The sequence below is a fragment of the Pollicipes pollicipes genome, unplaced genomic scaffold (assembly GCF_011947565.3).
Source record: "Pollicipes pollicipes isolate AB1234 unplaced genomic scaffold, Ppol_2.1 Scaffold_7231;HRSCAF=8579_pilon_pilon_pilon, whole genome shotgun sequence".
Lineage (NCBI taxonomy): Eukaryota > Metazoa > Arthropoda > Thecostraca > Pollicipedomorpha > Pollicipedidae > Pollicipes > Pollicipes pollicipes.
The window spans coordinates 38,847,790-38,867,294 of NW_023597034.1; the positions used below are offsets into that span (position 1 = coordinate 38,847,790).

General features: G+C 54.0%; 1 protein-coding gene across 1 annotated transcript; it reads right to left on the reverse strand.

The window, feature by feature from the left end:
* Positions 1 to 7,505: 7,505 nt before the first annotated feature.
* Positions 7,506 to 17,606, reverse strand: LOC119110088 (uncharacterized). Its single transcript, XM_037233829.1, has 11 exons — positions 17,518 to 17,606; positions 14,543 to 14,947; positions 13,781 to 13,917; positions 13,424 to 13,538; positions 12,795 to 12,931; positions 12,201 to 12,340; positions 11,513 to 11,682; positions 10,042 to 10,147; positions 9,200 to 9,409; positions 8,645 to 8,771; positions 7,506 to 8,539 (listed from the first exon to the last, which is right to left on the reverse strand). The coding sequence occupies exons 2-11, from the start codon at positions 14,931 to 14,933 to the stop codon at positions 7,946 to 7,948; spliced, it is 2,127 nt and encodes a 708-aa protein (XP_037089724.1). The 5' UTR covers positions 14,934 to 14,947; positions 17,518 to 17,606; the 3' UTR covers positions 7,506 to 7,945.
* Between the last annotated feature and the right edge of the window lie 1,899 nt (positions 17,607 to 19,505).

Consider the following 19,505-nt stretch of genomic DNA (forward strand, 5'->3'; position numbering starts at 1 on the left):
TGATAATGCCTGGTGTTAATATCTGTGATAGTGTGTGTGTTTGAGTTTGCGTGTGTGTAGTTATTGTTTTTTACTTATTGACTGTATCCGTAACTGGGTGCCTATTGAGCCCGTGGATAGATTATACGAAATAAGCAAATAGATAGTAAATAACAATATAAGATAAATGAATAGATAAATAAAGTTATAAGTCTGTGTGCCAACTACATTCTCAACCCTGCAATTATGTTAAGCCTCGAGCGATGCGGGCTTTCCGCGCAGTTCGACACCGTGAGAAACGGTCGGTAGAGCTCGGCGACCATTCACTGGCCCGGACACGAGGGGCCGCAGGGAGCTGAGCAGACCGATTTGCGTTACACACGTCACGGCGGCTGGTCGTGATCTATAAAAGCGGGGATGACCGACCGTAAAGGTGGCATTGACCCCAGCCATTTTTCTGGCGTGGAGGCCAGTCGAATGGCCTGTTACCTTCGCATCATTTCACTTCCATGCAGTAAACGAGTTGGGGCAGGGAGGAACAATAACCCCGGCGGTAAGAGCTGAATGGCGACTTAAAGTTGGAACGGTGTGGGCTGGATGATTCGAAGGATGAAAACCACTCTGAAGCCCGCCAGGGCGCAAGCGAAAACACAGCAGGGGCTTACCTTTACACGCAAGATATAAATGTCATTGCCACCAAGCCAGTGTTTGTCAGCCAATGTACAGCAGTGTTTCAGTGTCAGCGCTTGTTTATGTAATCGTAATGTTTCTGGCGCACAGGAATTAGCACCCATGACATTGGTTTCTGTCGCATTTTTTTCCTTGTAGCCTTATTGGCTCAGCTTCCTTTCTGTCTGGACAGGAAAACAATGCAGGCATTTTAATACGGCTTTTTGTCTTGTTTGTTTCGTTCATTATGCCAATCACAATCTTGATACGTGATTAATGGCCTCCGTGGTGAATGACACGGCGACGTGTGTGTGATTGATAGGGTCCACCGTGATTGATACAGAGACGTGCGTCGCTTTCCCACAGTACCCGTCCTTCCTGCCAGGGTGAGAGGCAGGCGACGCCACCTAGCCTCAGCAGCTGAGCTTGTTGTGAATGCCCGATGACACACACACACGAAAGCGTGTGATTTTTTGCCCCTTCTCCATGCCTTCAAGGATATGATACGATATACAGCAATTATTAAATGCATTCGTTTGGCAATGGGATTGAACCCTGTGGGACAGATGAAAGAGTTGGTTGGTGCTGCCGCACACAGTAAACGCAGCTGCATTGGTGGTGTTTAAAGCTATCCAGGGAATCCTGAAATGCTGGGGCAAGTGCGTATTATCAGCTCTAAGCCAATACTTTACAAGCTTTATCAAGAACCGATTTGGTGCGGTTTCCTGCCAAAGGACCATTGTAAGGCAAGCTAGGCAGGCTCGTGAACCCAGGCCGCGTCTTTTACTGACCGCGTCACGCCGCTCGGTTTGGCCACGCCCGCGGCCTTTTTTCACCGTTCGGCCGGCCGGCCTGCGTGCCGCCTGTCCGCCTCGGTTGAGCGGCGGCGTGGCGGCGCGGCGGCGTGGCCCAGTGTGCCGCGCCCGGGGCGCGCCGCGCACCCGGCGCCGGCCACCCGCAGCTCCTGAACTGGCCACGGCCGCGGGCGCGACCGCATGGGAGGCGCCGGCGGCGGCGGCGGTGGCGGCGGCGACGCTGTTACCAGGCGGCCCGGCTGCCGGCCGGCCGCCGACCCGTAGGTCGCGTCACGCTGGCCGGCGGAGGAGGCGGCACCTGGAGAGGTCGGGTCAGCCCGCGGCCGCAGACGGACGCGCGCCGTCGGCCGGGCAGCGCCAGCCGGACAGGGTGTTGGCGAGCGCGGTCGGCTCTCGGTAGGCGCCACGTGGACCAGTACTCCATAGAGGGCTTTAAATACATTACGTCTTGTTTTGTCTGACCATGAACCGGACACTAAATACTCCAACCTGACTGAGGTGTAATTGTAGAGATGGCCTCCCCAGCTGTGGTCGAGACAGCTGGCATGATGTAGTGGGATTTTTATTGTTGCTATCACAGTGTGAGTGTGTGTGTTTTTCTTGTTTTTTTATGAAATTGGGTAGCGCGATGCAGTGAATAAAAGATCATGCAGTTTAGATAGAATGGACCTTAGCAAGCTAATGTCGTGACGACTTCGGCTTAGACGTTTAGTGAAACAAAATACGCTCGGAATTGCCCCGACTTTCCGGACCATTAACAAACTGGAACTGCTCGGTTCACCTTTCTGCATGATTCGTACTCCACGTGTAACTTTGTGCTGAGCTCATGTCTTGACTTCCCTATTTGTGATCAATGATAAGCGCTGATTGCGGAAAGATTCGCACGGGCCTCGGTAGCGCTGGAACACGGCTAATCAGTCAAAATCTCGGCGTCATATCAGTCCGAACAGAAACATGAATTATCCTCGACAAACGAGTGCCAAAACGCCACAAACGTCATGTCTAATGCACCCAGCCCTGTCGGTCCTTTGACGAAACGGTGTCTAATCGAGATAGCATCGAAACGAAATCAAGATCGTGCAATCTCACAGCCAATCACCGGCTGACCTCTTGTTTAATGATTTCCGGCTCCGTTCGGGGTCAATCACGATCCCATTCATACCACGTTTCCGGCCACAAGCCGTGCACAGGGTCTGTCTAATGAACGCAACCAAAAAAAGAGCGTTGAATGGCTCTAGGGAATTATGATACATGAATGGGCTTTAAACGATGCACACTGAAACGTGTGGATCAGGGTTACGTTTTGAATACATCATGCAGCTTTATCCGCAAATGGCAAGTTAGTTCGGACTAATGGAGACTTTCTGAACCAATATGTTGGACTGCACTAAATGTGTTAGGATATAATGAATGTTGATCCTGATGTATTGACATTTGACAAGCACAAGCCGGTGAACGATAGCATATAAACATATGTTTCATGAAACGTTGAGTTGTGCAGATTGATAACTGATGGTGGTAATATATTTTGGCAAAAACGACAAAAATGAAAGCAAGTGGATGTGGTATGGAAGAATTTGAGTTGTTCAGGATAAACCAGCAATAGGGTGAGGGAATGAAGAGAGAGAGAGATGGAGAGAGAGAGAGAGAGAGAGAGAGAGAGAGAGATGAGAGAGGAGAGACGAGAAGAGAGAGATGAGAGAAAGAGAGGATGGAGAGAGAGAGAGAAAGAGAGAGAGGGAGAGAGAGAGAGAGAGAGGAGAGAGAGAGAAAGGGATAGAGAGAGAGGGAGAAAGAGAGAGAGAGAGAGAGAGAGAGAGGGAGAAAGAGAAAGAGCCCATATATATATATATATATATATATATATATATATATATATATGTATATATATGCATTTCTATATAAGCAATTTTTATATATTTTTATATATAAGCAAGATAACATGACTTCTCCCCTCACAAATTTTCAAAATGACATTGCTATGCTCAGTCCAGCCAATCGAACAGCCATTTGGAAGTGGGAGTTAAAAGGTAGCAATGAACTTATTGTTAACGACAACCTAAGAGCGATTTTCCTGATTTGCGAACTCACCACGGCCACCAAATCCAGTATCTTTCCCTCTCTCTCTGTTTCTCTCTCTCCAGTATCCAATATCTTTCCCTCTCTCTCTGTTTCTCTCTCTCCAGTATCCAGTATCTTTCCCTCTCTCTCTGTTTCTCTCTCTCCAGTATCCAGTATTTTTCCCTCTCTCTCTCTGTTTCGCTCTCTCCAGTATCCAGTATCTTTCCCTCTCTCTCTGTTTCTCTCTCTCCAGTATCCAGTATCGAGTTAGGAAGGACGGTTCGGAGGAGCAGTGCATTTGACACGGTTAGATACATAGTTAAAGCCACTCAGTGAATCTGATATCGTCATGCCATGAATACTTTCAATAGCAGACAGATAAGCAGGCGAACAGGTCTCTCGCAAGGATTTAGACGTTACTATGAAAAAGCATTACTGACGTTCTTTGCTGAAGGAATGTACAAAAACATGGCGTGCATTGAACCCTACGGACAGGAAAACAACTCACAGCTTTCGACGCATTTCGCGAGTACATGGATTATAAAGGCACGGTTTTGGGCCATGCCTTGCATCTTTTTCACTAAGAAATATTTCCTTTGAAGAAACACACCCTGACACGGCCAGCACCCTTTGATCGCGCATAGGAAATAAAGACAGGAATTTCTCGGTGTTGACGGCTGTCGGGAATACCCGGCCTTGTTCCACGAGCGCAGCGAGTGCTGCAAGTTCAGCAACCCTCATGAATGATTGATGAAAGACAAGGTCACAGCCAAAGTGGTTCCGAGTATCAGCAAACAATGCGGGAAGACGACCTCAGTGCCATGACATCTTCAAGGAACAATCCAAATCGTAGAGGAAAACTATGCATTCGCCCAATACCTTTGCACGACAGGTTTAGCCCCGACAGAGCGTGTCCAAACACAATGGCACGGCCACTTTTACTCACGTCCGCCCATTTGTATCACTCATCATTATGCGGACTTTTGCTGGCGGCCAGCTGGCCAGTTTTTGCTGGCGGGCGGCGGCGGTGCGGTCGTCCCCGCCCGGTGGCCGGGTCGGACCGGGCCGGGCGACCGCGCGCCAGTCAGCGGCTCCGGCGGCTGGTCGTGGCGTCCGCGTCCGCGCCCGCGCACCGCCGCCGTGTCACTAGGAGGGGCCGCGGCAGGGCGTCGACCTCCCGCCACCACCTGACCCAGTTTCGCCCACTTCCTTGTGCTGCGCCACCCCTCGAGTCGCAATAAAAACCCGCCGTCGGGATAAAAAGCCGGCGCAGTTCCTTCACCTTTGGTCCATATTGGCGGCGCGCGACGTGGCTGCCTGCGGCGGCGGCGCACCAGAGGAGACGAACCGGCGCCCGGCGCCAGGCGTCGCTGCTATCGCCCGGCGCCTCTCGGATGTCACCACCTGGCGGGTGCGGGAATGACTCGGGGATGACTCGGCACATCACACCTGACCGAGGAGTCAGCCGGCGCGCTGCCCGCCACGCGGCGAGGAAGGGTCGACGCCTGACGTATCGCCCGCCGGCGCTCTGCAACCGCGCCGGAAGGCGGCGGCGGCGGCGGCGGCGGCAGCGGCTCCGGGAACCGACCCCTGACCTCGTCTGGCGTGCCCCGTCCGCCTGTGATGAGCTCAGTGGCGGCATACCGGCCCCGCTTGTCCGGTTAAGGCCGTGGAGGCGTAGCTGAGGTCACGTCCCAGCTATGGGCTGTGAGCAATCGGGTCGGACGCTCAGGAACCAGGGCACATAAAACACACTGCCATGACTTCTCCGAAAAGGCGCGCGTCGTGTGCTATCACGCACGTGGTCCGTTGTGCTGATATTGGTGCTGGAACATCAAAATTGCAGCGGTAAGAACGTTTCGGTTGCATTTGGACGCGACTCGTTATCTAACAATCCCAAGAAGAGTCATTGTTGCGGGAGAAAGCAGTTCGTTGCGTAGCATTAACCAAGCCCTGACTGGCATTACTTCAAACTACTGACGAGGTTATGACCTAGTTCGCATCATGCGTCATGACCTAGCGTCACGAAGCTGAACACATAACTCGCGCGGCAACGAAAACAGCCCGTGCAAAAATGCGAGCCGTCAAAATGGCGCCGCAGTTTTTTTGTGGCGCCGCAGTGACTACATGACAAATGTACGTAAGACAAAATGTACGCATCGCAAGCTTGCGCGAGCAAATTTTTGCAAGGAAGTGTTGAGTGCAGGTATCGGTGAACACTAATGTAAGAATACGCAAATGCTTGTAATTCGCGTCGTAGAAGCTTACAAACTTTGATCACGTATACGTTCATGCCAATGTTTATGATCGCAAATGTCCGTGATGCAGATGTTCGTAAACGTTAGTGTGCGCATTCACAAACGCCTGTCGACGGCCCAGCCCGAACAACGGTCACGTTCAAGACGTGGGTGCCCTGTACACCCGTACGGTTCGACTTGGAAACGCGTGGGTTTTTAGTCTTGTTTCATAAACCTGGGCCCAGTCATAGGTCAGGACGATGACCGGAACAACAACCGCATCATCGATCATGTAACCGGAAATCTGAACCTGCAACGAGAATTCCCTTGAATGTCCAGCAGCGTTGCTGAAGCTCCCCACTCCGAAAACGCCGCCTCCGGTCCGGTCTTTTCTGCCGAGCGGAAGTACAGGTGAGAAAGGTCGACCCTGGACATCGACCGCCGACGGATATACGGCATGGCAGTGTGTGGCATCCGCCACATCAACTTTCATGGAAACAGGAACAGGTGTTTGGTGCGACGGTGCGGAATTTCAAGCCATGCCGTCTTACGGCATTCCTCGTGTGTTTTTGACTGCAGGAAATCTTCACACTGCAGCGCGAGACCTCACGCTTCCTGAGAATACATAACGCCTCCGCCCAGGTGGTGGTGAAACGGTAACACTTCTTACTGCTTCAGCCTTCGTAATACTAAACGTGTTGGTGATGTTCCAGCAGGAAGCACGTCAATGCAGCACTAGTAGAGCTCCTTTTGCGGCGTGAGCCGGGAGAGGTGACTGCCTGTGAGGTTATCACAGTGGAGATGATATGTGGACATGAGCGAACGGAGACCACGCAGATGTGACTTGACCATGCATTGGAGCATACAACATGCACATACGTTACTGTATGAGTTTGTCATTATTGTTTAGAGCCCGCGCACACACTGACAAACGATTCTGCTGTAAATGTGAATGACTTTTGATCTGCCAAGGTTTTTTGTGGGCAATTCGAATCGGTGATATGAATAAATTTGGAAAAGCTTATATATTTGATGACCAAAACGAAAGCATTAGGAAAGAGCGCTAACACCTGGGCTGGATATTGGTAACAACAGATTGGTCACGAACCTGTTGTTTGCATGGCCTGGCACAACTGGTTGCGTGTCTTTACCTACCTTGGATGCCGCGATACAGCAAAGATCGTTAAACACGCACCGAAAACGGACGGATGCACGGTTTTCGCGGGATTATGCATTATGATCTGCTCTTTGCAATCATCGACGCATAATTTTGCCGGCACGTTTGTCGGTATTCTCCTCAGTCAGTGTAAGTCTCCAACGCGTGTTGCTAAGACTCCGCCTCGGTTCTGATTCGTCCTATTCAGTTTCTTTGCCATCTGCAAATTTCAGTTGTCGCGTTATTCACGCAGGGTGCAAGAGCGGGAATATCTTCTACAGCGTTACACCGTACACGCTGCCTGATCAATCAGCTCCAATTTAAATGCATTGAAAATATTAGAGCCTACCTTTGAAGAATTGTTTTACTAGCTGTGAAGACTTCACGACAGTGCGGTCAGGGATTGCAAAAATTCCTCCGTTTAAGTGCGACCGGCTGGGTCGGGTCGCGCCGCTGAAGCCACGTCAGCGTCCTGATAGCCAACATCCAGACTGTCTTGGTCTTCGGCTTCGGCCGTGACGACAGATGCTGGCAGATCCTTTTTTGGTCATGGTTATCGTGAACACTAAACACAGTGCAATACTGCGTATGTATTCCTCCAATCAATACACCTAACAGCACCCTTTAACGCATGGTGACACAGCCCCATCACAAACGCTAGCCACCACCAGGGGAACCCTCTGCCTCGTTCACTGCAGCACAGCCAGATCAACGCCGTCGTTTTATTTAATCTAAAAACCTCCAAATTTGTAACGCAACACCACAACCACTCACGCACGGCAGACCCCATGCAGCGCTGCGTCCTGCACGCCCCTGCCTCGCCGATAGGCTCTGCTGCCTTGCCGTCCTCGCCATCAGATCAGCAACTCACAACGCGCCGGACAGCCCACGAGCACGTAAAAATAGCTCAAAACGGGGCAGACCGAAAACGCCTACAAACAAGTCTGTTAGTCTACACCACCCCGCATCATTAGCACAGTCGGCCGAATGTCGCGGGTTGCTGCCGACAGGTGGCACCACTGCCGTCCTCACAGCTGCTCGCCGTGGACCGGCCCGCCCGCTCGCTGGGGGCGCGCCTCCCCGCCGGCCCCCTCCTCCTCCTCCGTCACCGCCTGGCTCGGCAGCCAGCCACGGCACTCGCGCTCGCCGCAGAGACAGGCGCGGCCGGCCGCGGCCGCCGCCGCCTCGCCGTAGCTGAAGGTGAGCTCCTCGCCGGGCCGCACAGGCCGCGCGGCGAAGAGCGCCGCGTGCGGCACCGGCGAGTCCACGCGCACCGGCCGCAGCGCCAGGTTCGGCCGACACGAGTGGTTGGCGTAGTGACCCACGTTACACGCGCGCGTCGCGTCGATGTAGGTGACGGTGAGACGGCCGGCGCAGTGCTCGCGCACCGCCAGGATGTAGTTGTGTGCCGCCGGCGGCTGGGTGGCGAATCGACGGGCGGCCTCGGCCGCGCCCACCACCTCGCCGGCGTAGCAGCAGACGAACTCGCCAGCTGCGATCGCGAGCCGCGAGCGCAGGCCGAGGCCACGGCGGCCGGCATCGAACACCTCCAGTCCGGCCCGCGGGCCGCGCTGCACCACGCGCCGCGCGCACTCGGCGCCGCACGCGCACAGCGCGTTGCACTCGACGGCCGGCCGGTCGCCGGTGGCGCCCTCTGCGCCCGCCGCGCCGACGGTGGCGCCGCCGCACGGACAGTCTGCGCGGCAGACGCGGCAGCCGCAGCCGGCCAGCTGCACGTCGAAGAGCGCGCGGTCGCAGCCTAGACCGGGACAGTTCTCCGCGGTGTAGAACAGACGCGCGTCCTCGTGGAAGTACTCGTCGTTCATTGCAACAAATGGTGGCGGACGGGCGCGGCTGCGGAAACATGGGAACGCCCGTTTCAGAATAGCTGCTAACAGACAGCATCGCTTTGGTCAGCATTATAAAAACATTAACGGGGAAATTCCAGCAGCAAGAAGACAACGCTCGATAAGCGACAACAATTTAACTTCCGTGCGAGCTACAGGATTCCGTGATTCTTTAAACGGTCAGTCATTTGGCCTCTCCTGATAATGAATGAACTGGTCTCTATGCAATGCCGAAATCTATACATGCCTGCTTCATAAAGATGTCAAGCTCTAAAAACGCCCGTCGTAGGTTTCACGAGGCATAACACGCCAAAACGCTTTCACATGGGCACTTCTTAAACACCTTTACAGGCAGACGAAACGTCTTACATGCCTTTTTAGTGAGTCTGTACAGCGCACAGCCCACCCGAGCGGCCCGCCCCACCACCCGTCCACCCACCGGCTAACTGGCGGCGCTGAAGCGCTGCAGAACTGTGGCCTTCGCGGCCGTGACGTTGCTGACTGATGCCGTCCCTCAGTCCGGTGACCCAGGCCTCCTTGCGCGGCACGGGCGCCACCCGGTACACACAGTAGGCCACCAGGCCCCAGATGGTCAGCCGCACCGTGATGCGCACAGCGCGGCCCAGCAGCGACGGTGGCGCCACCCTGCCGCAGCGGCCACCACGTCAACTGGGAGACAAGCTAGGGAATACTGACGGCAGCTGTTGTCGGGTGACACCAGATGGCATGTGTTTCAACAGGCTATCGCACGTGTACGCCTCCTTTCGGGCGCTGTTGTTATGGCGTGCTCGAAAAAAGCACCATGCGCTGCAACGCTACTGAGTGATAGCTTTAAAACATGGCAAGTTAAGACCAACTGGCATGCATGTGCATAGATAAATACATGAACGCCTGTGTGCCATTATTGGTTTCGCCTGCCGTAGAAGGCAACACACATAAATATTCACCCAGAACATATCCCTCCGCCACCCCGTAACCCTGGTCGTCATACAGACGGCCAGTGTAGAGTCCTGTCCCAGCCAGTCTGTCTACCACACACACACACTGCCGTCGACTGGAGCATCACGTACAGTCAACTGGACGTTATGCTGTGGAGCATCCCGTACAGTCAACTGCGTGTTACGCTGGGCAACTCACTGGGTAGACTATTCCCACTCTAAACGCAACATTCTGCACTCACGACACAACATTGCACTCCGACGGCGCGATGACACAACCCCGGACATTTGACCCGACACGTCACCACACAGCCCCCACGCGCCGTCGGCGCCACTGACCGCATCAGCGCCGCCTGATCCCGATGGTCGACCTTGCCCCAGTTGCGGATCATGCCCGGCACGTGGCCGATGCCCACCACGCCCACCGTGCGGGACGGCCGCCAGCCTGCCGGAGGGGAGGGGGCGCCGCTGGTGACGGGAGGCACGGCTGGCCGCGGCGCCGCCGGCACGGCTGACAGCATGGCCCCCGGCACGGTGGACGGCATGACTGACGGCATGACTAACGGCATGATTGACGGCATGGCCGCCGGCATGACTGACGGCATGACTGACGGCATGGCCATCGGTCGGCCGCAGTATCAGACACACGTCCGGGGCATGGAGACCTGGCTGGTGGCGACCGTCAGCCGCCTGGTCTGTCCCTTCTTAACCGGGATGACAGCGTAATACCTGGTGTTGTTGTGGAATCATGATATATGCAATGTCTAACGACACGAAGCACCCAATATCCATTTACGTATCTACCAATTGCAAGTTGAAAACAATGTAAGACTATCTGGCAAATACCAGATATATGTCAGCAGAGTAAGCACGATTCGTAACACGACAAACTGAGCGCCAGTAGAACAAGTATAGGAAGTGTTCAAACAGTAAAAATAAGTTGGTCGGAGCCCGGCTCACCTAGCCCCGCAGCACCCATGACAACCGCCTGGAGATAACACGTGCGAGGCCGCCCAACTGGTGGCAGCTGTTGTTTCAGGCACATCACCCCCTCCGGCATTATGGGGAAGCCGGCAATTGTTGGCCTGGTTTATCACGCACGGGCATTTATATCCGTCACTTTAGCAGGCTGCAGGCACCTCTCGCTGTGTTAAAGTATGGGGTGCACGTAGTCGGTGGGTGGACGTCAGTATGTATTTCTGATATTCGCCAATCCATGCTTTCAAGTAGTCCTGACTGACCAGGATGTGTGTGTGCCAACGTAGTTCAGCCATAGTGTTTTAACACACCACTGCTTACAGGCAAGTTAGGGTTGAAAGCCAAGTCTCAGACTACGAACTGAAACCGAGTAAAAGCAAACTGATATGACTTCTTGCATGCTTTAACCTTGTTGAGTGCTCTGGGTTCGCGTATTGCCGGCGCAATATTTCGTTTTCAACTTCCGCGTAAAATGGGCATAAGCCTCCCCCAGAGGAGCACCTAGAGACCCACGATCCCTGACAGCCACGGCACACCGCGGTACGGAGCCGCTGCCTGAATCACCGGCTTTCACCAGCGCCGTCCCGTGCCAGCGCGCATCTCCCGGCACGGCGCGTTCGCCGGCGGCCGCCTGCCAACAGCGCTGCCCCAGGTGTGACCGCCGACAGCCATCTGTGCCGGCCGTGTTATCACAGTCCCGATGCCACTGGTGCGGGTCGCGGGCTGAGGGCCGGCCTCGGCTGCGTCGTGTCACCCGGACAACATCGACGGTGACACACCGCCGCGCGGCCCGGCCGCCAGCCGCCGTCACCGACCGGCCCCCGTCTCTCACCTGAGAGCGTATTGCAGGGCACGACCCGCGTGGCGTCGGCCAGCGAGGCGCACAGGAAGACGTCCCGCTCGTTGACAAACACCTCGCCCAGGCCGGGGAAGTCGCCTGCCATCTCCTCCAGCATCTCCTCCAGCATCTCCTTCTGCTTGCACCGCTCCACCTCCTCCTTCCTGCGGCGGGGGGGGGGGGAGAGTTAGTCAGGCTGCCAGTCTGTCGCTTCCGTCCGCCACCCCTGCACACGGCACGGTGACGTCACCAGTCGGCCGGCAGGCGGAGCGCAGGCGAGCCAGGACGGAGGAGAAAGCGCAGTGTCGTCAGGACCCCGGCCAGTCGCGGAGGTCAGCCGAGGCGCGCCCGACACGGCGGCGGGCTCGTCAGCTACCGCTGCGCCTAGCACCACAGACGAGGTCGGAGTCCGCTGCAGTCTGCCCCGGGAGCCGGTCGCGGAGCAGCAGGCGGCGGCGGCGGCGGCGGCGGCGGCGGCCACGTCCGACGCCTCGGGGGAACGGCATCCCACAACGCGCGGCGCACGTCACAGCACCAACACATCACGCGACGCCGCAACGCGACACAAGAGATCACCACACTGCCCGTGAGTGGCCGGCAGCACCACCACTCCGCAGAGCATCACTCGATCAGCGTCCCGGCCGACCCCGGACCCGCGCGGGCCGCGGCACCGTCTCCTCACGTGATGGAGCCTTTGGAGGTGAGCAAGTTGTAGGCGAGCCGCAGCTTCTTCCAGGCGTTGAGCGAGGCCAGCGCGCGCTCGATGGTGATGTGGATGGGCCGGTCGCCCAGGCGCACTTCACAGCCCGGCAGCTGCCGCGCCTGCGAGGGGGGAGGGCGGTCAGGCCCTGTTCGGCGTCATCCGCCGGCTCAGCTTAGTACGCTCACAAATCACGTCGCTTTCACAGCTGGAGTCATCTCTACAGGTAAAGTAGCCTGCCACATGCGCAGGCTACCTTAAATTCCTCAAGTAAGGCGATCTCCTAAGGTCACACTTCTCACACGCGTCATATCACCTCCACAGCTGGGTATATCTTCACAGGGTGAGGTGGTTTGAAGGACAGAGGCCGCCACTGGCCGCAGCTTTCATTGGTGTAAAATAATCCGCTAGCATAAACCACTAACAAACCAAATTCAGAAAAGAAAATAATGTCTGAGGACCTTTTACTGTCTTGCTAAATCTTAAGCTTCCATCCATTGTACAGTGTTCTGCAAAGAAGTCTGCGCCGATGGGGGCCGGAGCCGGGGCCGGGGTCGGGGCCGGGGCCGGGCTCACCTCCTGGTAGGCCGTGCGGAACTCGCCGCCGGGCGCCATGCCGAGCTCGCGCGTCAGGTGGGCCGACAGGTTGAGCATCAGCAGATAGAGGCAGCCCTCGACGACGCCGCTCTGGCGCAGGATCTCCAACACACGCTCTGCGGCAAGGCAGCCGCAGCGGCACTGAGCGACGGCCGGCCGGCCGACGCACGCGCACGGCTCCGGTCCCGGTGGGGCCGCACACGGAACTAGGCACCGAATGGCACCGACACAGAGCGGTGAGGCGTGCTGGCACACGTTCGATGTCAGAGCCTCCCTGAACAGCCAACTCCGCACACATGCTCCAAACTAGATAAGATCAGAATGGCAACCCTTCGGGCGTAAATTTTAAAGGATCTGTCAGAGGATAGGAAATGGATCGCGAATCGTCTTGCATACACGCTGCTTTCCTTATAAAAAGCATATCGAAATACCCAGCCACAGTAGCGCAAACTTGACACGCACGCTCGAGAAACCGGTCTAACAAATCGGCCACGACGGCAGCTCCGGTCCTCTTCGGCCCACCTCCCACCGCGGTCCCGCCTCTCAGTGATTAGAATGACCAGTGAGAGCCAGGATGGGGACGGCGCCGCGCGCGGCCGCCGGCTCACCGAAGTTGAGCGCCTTCAGCTCCTCCTCGATGTTGGACTCGTCCATGTGCAGGATGTTGACGCGGCTGCGACACAGCTCCAGCATTACGCACTCCGGCCGAACGAACCGGATCAGCTGCCGCACGGACCGCCGCCACGCGTCAGGCCCAGCACGACGACGAAGGAGCATGACGACATATGAGCGCTTCGGTTGTCCTGGTTACACACAGCAGCGCCTGTGCCCCCCCCCCCCCCCCCCCCGTGGCATGGTCATCTGGCCAGCCCCGAGCAGGCAAAATCGACACAGGGACTGAAGCGGTCGGAAGCCGGCAACAGCAGCAGCAGCCGCAGACGGCGTCTGCCGGGCGGGCGGCGTACCTTGGCCACGTCCTCCTGGCTCTTCTTGCTGAAGTGGGCCGTGCCAATGAGCCAGGCCTTGCAGCCGTACTCGTTGGTGAGCACGGTGACCGTGTCCTTGTCGATGCCCTCGGGCAGCTCCGGATCGCCCGGACGACCTGACCACACCGCGACCGTCAGCAGCGCCCGAAAACGCCGGGCACGTGTCTTGGCAGCGGCGAACAGCGCTCAAAATCAGCACTGTGGTCCTTGACATCGGCGGCGATCAGGCAACGGGTTTCATCCGCAGCAAATCTGGTTGCGGTCCCATAAGTAAAGGTAATTATATGGCTGCAGTAAACACACATGCCTGCCAACTGGTGACTGCAATATTCGGGTGGATAGTGTTGAAAGACGTAACATGCAGGCATGCCAAGCTATTGCAACGCAAATATAATACTTCGTGTGACAGAGTTACTACACAAATTTTGTGCTGACACAATTAAGGGTATCGTGGGAAATGGTCAAGACGGTGCCTGTGACAAAATGAGAGAGAAAAGCATGCATGCCCAGAGCACCTGTCTACAGTTGCACCCAACCACTGTTTGAAGTCATGCAGAACTTAGAATTGAGCGTGAAAGCAAAGACACAGTTGTCAGGTCGAAGGATGAAACGTTGTCTATAACCGTCACTCCACATCCAAAAACGTTATCCACCACACACCGCGCCAACTCCCGCACCGCAGTCCCGCGGCCGCGGCGGCGCGGCGGCGGGACTACGTGCCGTCCCGCAGGCGCCACTGACCGGTGTAGACGGCGGCCGGCTCATCGAGCTCCTGGCCGAGCTCGTGCTCGGTGTCGGCGACGGCGACAGCGACGGCGTCGGCGTCGGCGACCACGTCGGCGCCGTCGCCGCCAGCACCAGCGCCGACCGCCGACGCCGGCTGCGCGCTGGCCCGGATCGGCGCCTCCGGCTCGTTCAAGGCGAACTGCAGCGAGCCGGCCACGACGGCGGCCGCCTCGTCCTCCTCCTCGTCCGAGAGCTGCTCCAGGTCGGCGCCGTCGGCCCGGTCGGTGCCGGCCAGCGAGACGGTGCTGTCGTCGATGGAGGCGGCGCTGGAGGCGGCCGTCAGCGGTGGTCGCGCGCCGCGCGCCGCCGCCGCCGCCGGCTCCTCTGCCGCCGGAGCGCTGTTCATCACTGCCGGCGGAGCTGCGGCACACGCACGCCGGCTGGTGTTGACACAGCTGGGAGACGCGGCGGGCGAGGGGCTGTGCTCGATCGAGCGATTTCATGGGTCGAACACAGATGTGTAGGCAGTTTCTAAGCAAAATAAGTCGGCTCAAGCACCATACCTGCATGTCAGTCTTTCCTTGGGGCAGAAACTGCATGGTACAAGTTTCGGAGATGATTGTCATGTGTTCTACATTCAGTAAGTCAACTCAACAGTTCTGATCCACAGAAGGGATTCGCCTAAACATGCCAGGCAAGGGGATGAGGCCAGGATTCTGGGTGTTATCTGAATCTGAAGTCAAGACAATGTCATGAAGCTGAAACCTAAGCCAGTAGCTCCAAACTTGACACAGGCATCTGAGAACAACTCAGCATCTCTAAAATCAACAAGCATAAAGTGAAAGTTGGGCCCATAAATATAACTACCATGCTGAAGTCAAATATGAAGTATGCCACCTTGTAAAATCAAAACTATCCTTGCATTTACCAAAACTGCCTAGGATATCAAGAGGTTGTGTGGTGTAGATGAGAAAAGGCATCAACATTACAATGGCAATTTTTTTGATTTTTGACTATCATTGCACACAAAGTTTCAGACATAAGGCTAGTCTTCCAGTGATTGCCAGGTTCTCAGAATGGCCTGATGGTTTCTGCTTTCCTGTCATGTTTGCCTGGCAGTCTCAAAAGTTGTATGACATCAGGTGACAGAATGGGCAAGGCTGAATCTTTTGTGAAGGATATATTGGGTGATAGAATGGACAAGGTTGAATTTAATGAGGTTAAGTCATGTATGTACCAAAGAACATGACAAATTTGAAGCCAGCAGTTCCAGACTGCCTGAGTTGCAAGCCTGGGTGATAATAATGCATCATTTTAAGCTAAAGTCAAAGCTGAGGCCAGGCATAAGAAATGATATACAGCTGAAGACAAAGCCAACCACCTAGGCTTCAAAATTGGATCAATATTTTCCTTACAATTTTTAAAAAATAACTATATTCTGAATGGTTGTATAGGTGACTTTGGATTCAGAGTACCTGCTAAGCATAGCTTGTGTGTACCTTGAACCCACCAACCAAGCGTGCCATCCAGTTCAACAGCTAATTTTGCCTCTGCCCTTTTGCCAGACAGGAATGGGGAGGGTTTTACTTGCCGCACAATGCTGCGACAGGGCCACCTGGGGTCTGGGTTGAACCTTATTGGCCAGCTGCCAGCTGGCCTTTCCATTTCAGTCCCGTCAAACAATGCGCCCACTCCGGGACTCGTACCCAGTGCCGCTGCTGGATTACGAGTCCAGCATCTTTCCCCAAGACCACAGAGGCTGCAATTTGATGCAGTTTTTCCTGCAAATTTTCATGCAGGCTTTTCTCCTGCAATTTTGCATGCAATACAAACCTGGCTTCCAGACATAACACATCAAAAGAGCTGAGGCTAGCTCACAAAACTCAACTGCAAAATGAATGCATACTTGACCACCTACAATAATATAATGCTGACATATTGGTGCCATCTAAACCAATCCAACATTGATCTACACTGTCACGTCTTTCCTTAACTATAAGTTTCTTGCATGGTGCCTGGTAAGCGGAATAGTTTTTGTTAAAACTAAGTTGGATAAGCGGCAAGCCTATCAGCATCTATAAAGCAAAAATGGTACCTGCCCCGGAACCATATTGCAAAACACTTATTACACAGTAGTAGTTATGCAGCAACAATTTCAGTGCATGAGTGCCACAAATACAAGTAATTAGGAGTTGGTCAGAATGTCAGGCAAAGATACTCACAAGTCATAGCATATTTCTACACTCCAAAGCAATCTGGAAATTCAGTGCAGCTTGCTCTGTTCCAAATTTTGTACATGCAAGCACAATGTTTGACACACAGCAATTCTGTAGGCTTCTGGTGCAGTGGATGGATTTTTTTTGCAGACTGACGCTGTGAGAACCCAGTTCAGTAGCATGCCACAATGATGGCACCAAAGGCCATGAAACACTACACATTGTACTGCTATTTGAAAGCAGACTGCTTCACCTCATTAAAAAGCCTTGATTGCAGTCCCTCCAACCAATGATGCAACAACACAGCAATAAAAAACATCACCACAGACATACATTGACACATCTGTTAATGTGGACACATGCAAAGCTTGCTTTAAGGAGTAAAACAAACTAAGTGCTAGATTATACAGTGGCTCATTTGCACACAGTCTAGGAAAGCAGACTAACATAACATACAAAATGGGGAATCTGGGGAATGCCAGCTGTGTTGACACCAGGGGCAGGATTGGAGCTTAACCACGCACTTCAACATCCTTGCCAGATTTGAGACTGATCATGAACTATATTTAGCACTGGTAGTGAGAGATATGGGTGGAAACTCTAACTTAAAAACAAGCAGGCAAGGTGTTCTCGGCAAAATCCAAGGTGATAATAGTGCAGAAAGCAGAGTGGAATAATTATCCATTAACTAGGGGAATATGCACTGAACACGCCCCATGCTAAATCACCACCACAGTTGAAACACCGTCCACATTTCTTTTTGCAGGAACGTACCTAGTCCACTAGATGTTTAACAGGTGACCGCCGTACCTTTCGCAAACTAATCACAAATGCCAATACTTCGCGCACGTTGAGGCCCTTCACCGTGCAACTGCCACGCCGGATACGTCGCATGCGCCATGAACGCAACAACAGCTATCATTACGGAATCGCTTATTTACTGTCATATTACGGCTAGTATGTTTAAATATGACCAACCGATGCAAGGATGTGTAACATCACATTCACACAGTAAGAGAAAAGAACTCATACGTACCTGAAACTGCCAAGTATCAGACGGTTCCACATTCCACAATTTGTAACCAAATTTAGCATCCTTGAAAGACTGTCCGGAGCATCGAAATATGGCCAAATAAGGAATAATTACTTTGGAAATGAAAATAGCGGGTAGTGCTTCTACCTAACTTATTTAGACGCCAGCATTAAGCTAGGTCGCATTGTGCGCTTGAGCCCTTTAAATATTTGCAAATTTACCCTTAGATCGTGAAGGTCACCGACTCCTCAGCAGCGATCAATTAAACAGCTACTTTCCTGGGGTTGCTTTAGTTATAGCTGGACTTACGCTCGATTCCACGTTTGATTTCGGCTCTTGAGTGTATTGGTAAGGCCTGATTCTGATTCGCCTCGCATTTCAACTGAAGCAGCCGTGGTTGCATTCAGGATGATTTCATTGGAGCCGAAAGGCCGTATGAAACTGAGCCATTTATTGTATGCGTGCAACGATACCGCTTGCGAAAGAAAACTACGTCGGACTTGTATTGTGATGAACATATAACAACACATCATGAGTTACATGCGCTGCATAATGAGCACACGCTAGGTTGATGATTTTGTAGTAGCAATTCCCAAGGGGTGTCAACTTTTGTAAATTATTGTTGGGCCGAACTGAAGGCTCGAAAAGCTACCCCCCCCCCCCCGCCCCGCCCCCTTTTTTCTGACCGGATTTAGCCCACTTTATTTTGATCAGAGTAACAAATGTTTTTAATATTCGTATAATTCATTTAAAAATTATTTAATTTAAGCAGTATCTTTAGTTTAAGGAGGCTTTAATTTAAGCAGTAGTCATGCAAGGCTGGATCCAGGGAGCAGGCACTGGACGCACACGTCTCCCCTGGTCAGCAAGCGAAGGCGCCCCTTTAGAGCCACCCTAGGGCGCCGATGGCGCTCATGGGAGGCGGCGCGCGTTTTGGTTGTGGGGGACGGGGACGGGGCAAACCATGAAGTCATCCCCGCACTCCAGAGTTTTTTTTTTTACTTTAACCTTACAAATCATGGCTTGTCTTATGGCGCTAGGCATGTGAAGTTTAGCGCATCGTTCATCCGCTCAGCTGTTGCGATTTGCATCTTGTGGTGAGAGCAACCATGACTTTTTGTTATTAGAGTGGCATGGGACACCACTTCGCAGAAAGACCAAAGAAGATAGTATCTGGTTTACGATCATCTTTTACCCACGTTGTCGTAGTATTCCAGCCAAAAACATTAGGGGGCCGAGCCAATATTGAGGCGTGGGGGGTCAACTCAATATTAGAGGGGCCAGGGCCCTCACAAAACAATACGAATCTACACCCGTGGCCATTCCGTCTGTGCGACACTCATCGCTTATATAGCCCGATACCACTCACCGGCGCGACCGACCCAATTTCGAAACCCTCTTACATGCATTTTAGAGGAATCTATGCCCTCTAACCATGCCTCGCTGGGCGGATTCGGGGTCGAATCTGACTATCGGAGTCGGGCGCAAGGCATCGTGCATGACAAATCGATAGGTGTCCGTGCTGTGATATTACATCCATGCATGACCTGATGCCGTAGTAACTTCAGTAGCAAGGCTGGACTAGCTTTAATCCGTCCCAATTTGAAATATATCAACTGGCTTCGTTCCGACGTTCGAGTCACGACTTGAACAGCAAAGCTGGGTGTTATCAGCGGGGGCGTAGACCGGGAGGCATTACACGATCCGCGGGCAGGCCGGGAGCGCCAGT